This window comes from Agrilus planipennis, unplaced genomic scaffold, assembly GCF_000699045.2.
Source record: "Agrilus planipennis isolate EAB-ADULT unplaced genomic scaffold, Apla_2.0 scaffold32, whole genome shotgun sequence".
NCBI classification, from domain to species: Eukaryota; Metazoa; Arthropoda; class Insecta; order Coleoptera; family Buprestidae; genus Agrilus; species Agrilus planipennis.
Window position 1 is genome coordinate 73135 of NW_020439506.1, and position 1538 is coordinate 74672.

The 1538-nt window shown below is 31.3% G+C and overlaps 2 protein-coding genes across 4 annotated transcripts in view; both read left to right on the forward strand.

Moving 5' to 3' along the window:
* Positions 1 to 1538, forward strand: part of LOC108735748 — a 169201-nt gene that overhangs the window by 7525 nt on the left and 160138 nt on the right. The window lies entirely within an intron of this gene.
* Positions 394 to 1538, forward strand: part of LOC108735750 (calmodulin-like) — a 19195-nt gene continuing 18050 nt past the window's right edge. Inside the window, exons 1-2 of the mRNA XM_018467883.1 lie at positions 394 to 666; positions 788 to 1044. Coding sequence (XP_018323385.1) covers positions 623 to 666; positions 788 to 1044 — 301 coding nt within the window. The 5' untranslated portion in view covers positions 394 to 622. The remainder of the gene's footprint in view (positions 667 to 787; positions 1045 to 1538) is intronic.

A 1538-nucleotide genomic window follows, 5' to 3' on the forward strand; every position in this document is an offset into this window, starting at 1 on the left:
TTAAAAACTTGGAAATTGCACGGTACACTGTAGGAACTACGATAAATCTTCCCTAATCGGCGCCATGTTTTTAGGCTCCTCCCATTTGACGGATCCCAATAGAGAGATGTTACAGCTTTTAGTAAAACTAAGACATCAATATCTTCAGGAACAACAGTAAGATTTTCTGCTTAAATATTAATTACCCTTTGAATATTTAAAGTATCAGTATCACCGTCTGCTTGACAAAAAAAATATTATCAGCTACTTTCTTCATTAATATTCCGATGAATCTATTTTTGTTATTGCTGTTTTCAAGGATCACTTATTGACGAATTTTTAGTCATATTTTCAGTAAAAACAAAATGTTGCGATATCCGTCATGAATTAAAAATATAAAAAAGCGGAAGATTTCAACGTGTAAACTTTTTTAAAGAATCCGGAAGCATTCAAATCCATTCATTGCAGCCAGATTCCGAGGTATAAACGTAATTGCGCTGGACTAGCAGTATAGCTTTTAATTCGACAGTTACAATGCCTAATAATATACAATAAGTTGGCAAGCGTCAATTTATTGAAAAGTGCGATATTTACGAATTTTTTCGGTACGATCACTTTTTAAAAAAGAATTTACAATTTTATAATGTGTTCTCCCGGTAATCCACCTTGGCCGATTGTATATCCTTTGTAAGTATGTAGGTGTGTACTTGTCAAAACCAATTAGTTATAGTAATTTTGGTATTTTTTTTTAATTTGAAATTGTAATTTTGAACAAAAAAAAAACAGTAGTTAAATGTCGCTGTTGTAGCGACGAAATTATTGCCAAGTTTCTTGGAGAACTAACGGAAGAGGAAATCGAAAACATTAGAGAAAGTTACGCATTGTATGATGATGACGATTCCAGAGGTCTCATTAATGCTGAAACGTTCAAGACTCTCATGACTGATTGCGGCCAAAATCCTACAGACGAGCAAATTAAGGAATGGATGGAAACGTTAGATGAAGATAAAGATGGATTAATTGGTTTCCCGGAGTTTTTGACTCTTGTTGCCGATATATTAAGAGGTGAAATAAAACGATATATTTTGTTGTTATTAGTGTAGGCGCCGAAAATAGTAGTTCTAAAAAAAACTAAAAATGCAAATTATTTTTAAAACTTTCGTTTTACGGATTCATATTTACTCTATTCGAGCGTTTAATCTTTTTGCGTGTAATACTCGAATCGAATCGAATAGTAATATTCCAATGGAATGTTCGTTTTTCTGAATAATTGGAAAGTACCGAATTATAAAATGAATGTGCAAGTTATAATCATTATAGGGACAACTGTTTCGTTTTTACTAGAGATTTGAAAAATGTTGAAATAGAGTTTGCAAAATATAAAACCATTTTCTACTTCAAATGTAACATTGTTTTCAAAAATTGTATACTCGAAATACAAAATGCTAACTAGGTACCTACTTACATTTTAAATAATCTATATAAATATAAAAGAAAGTCGTGTTAGTTACACTATTTATAACTCAAGAAGGGCTGAAACGATTTGGATGCAATTGAAA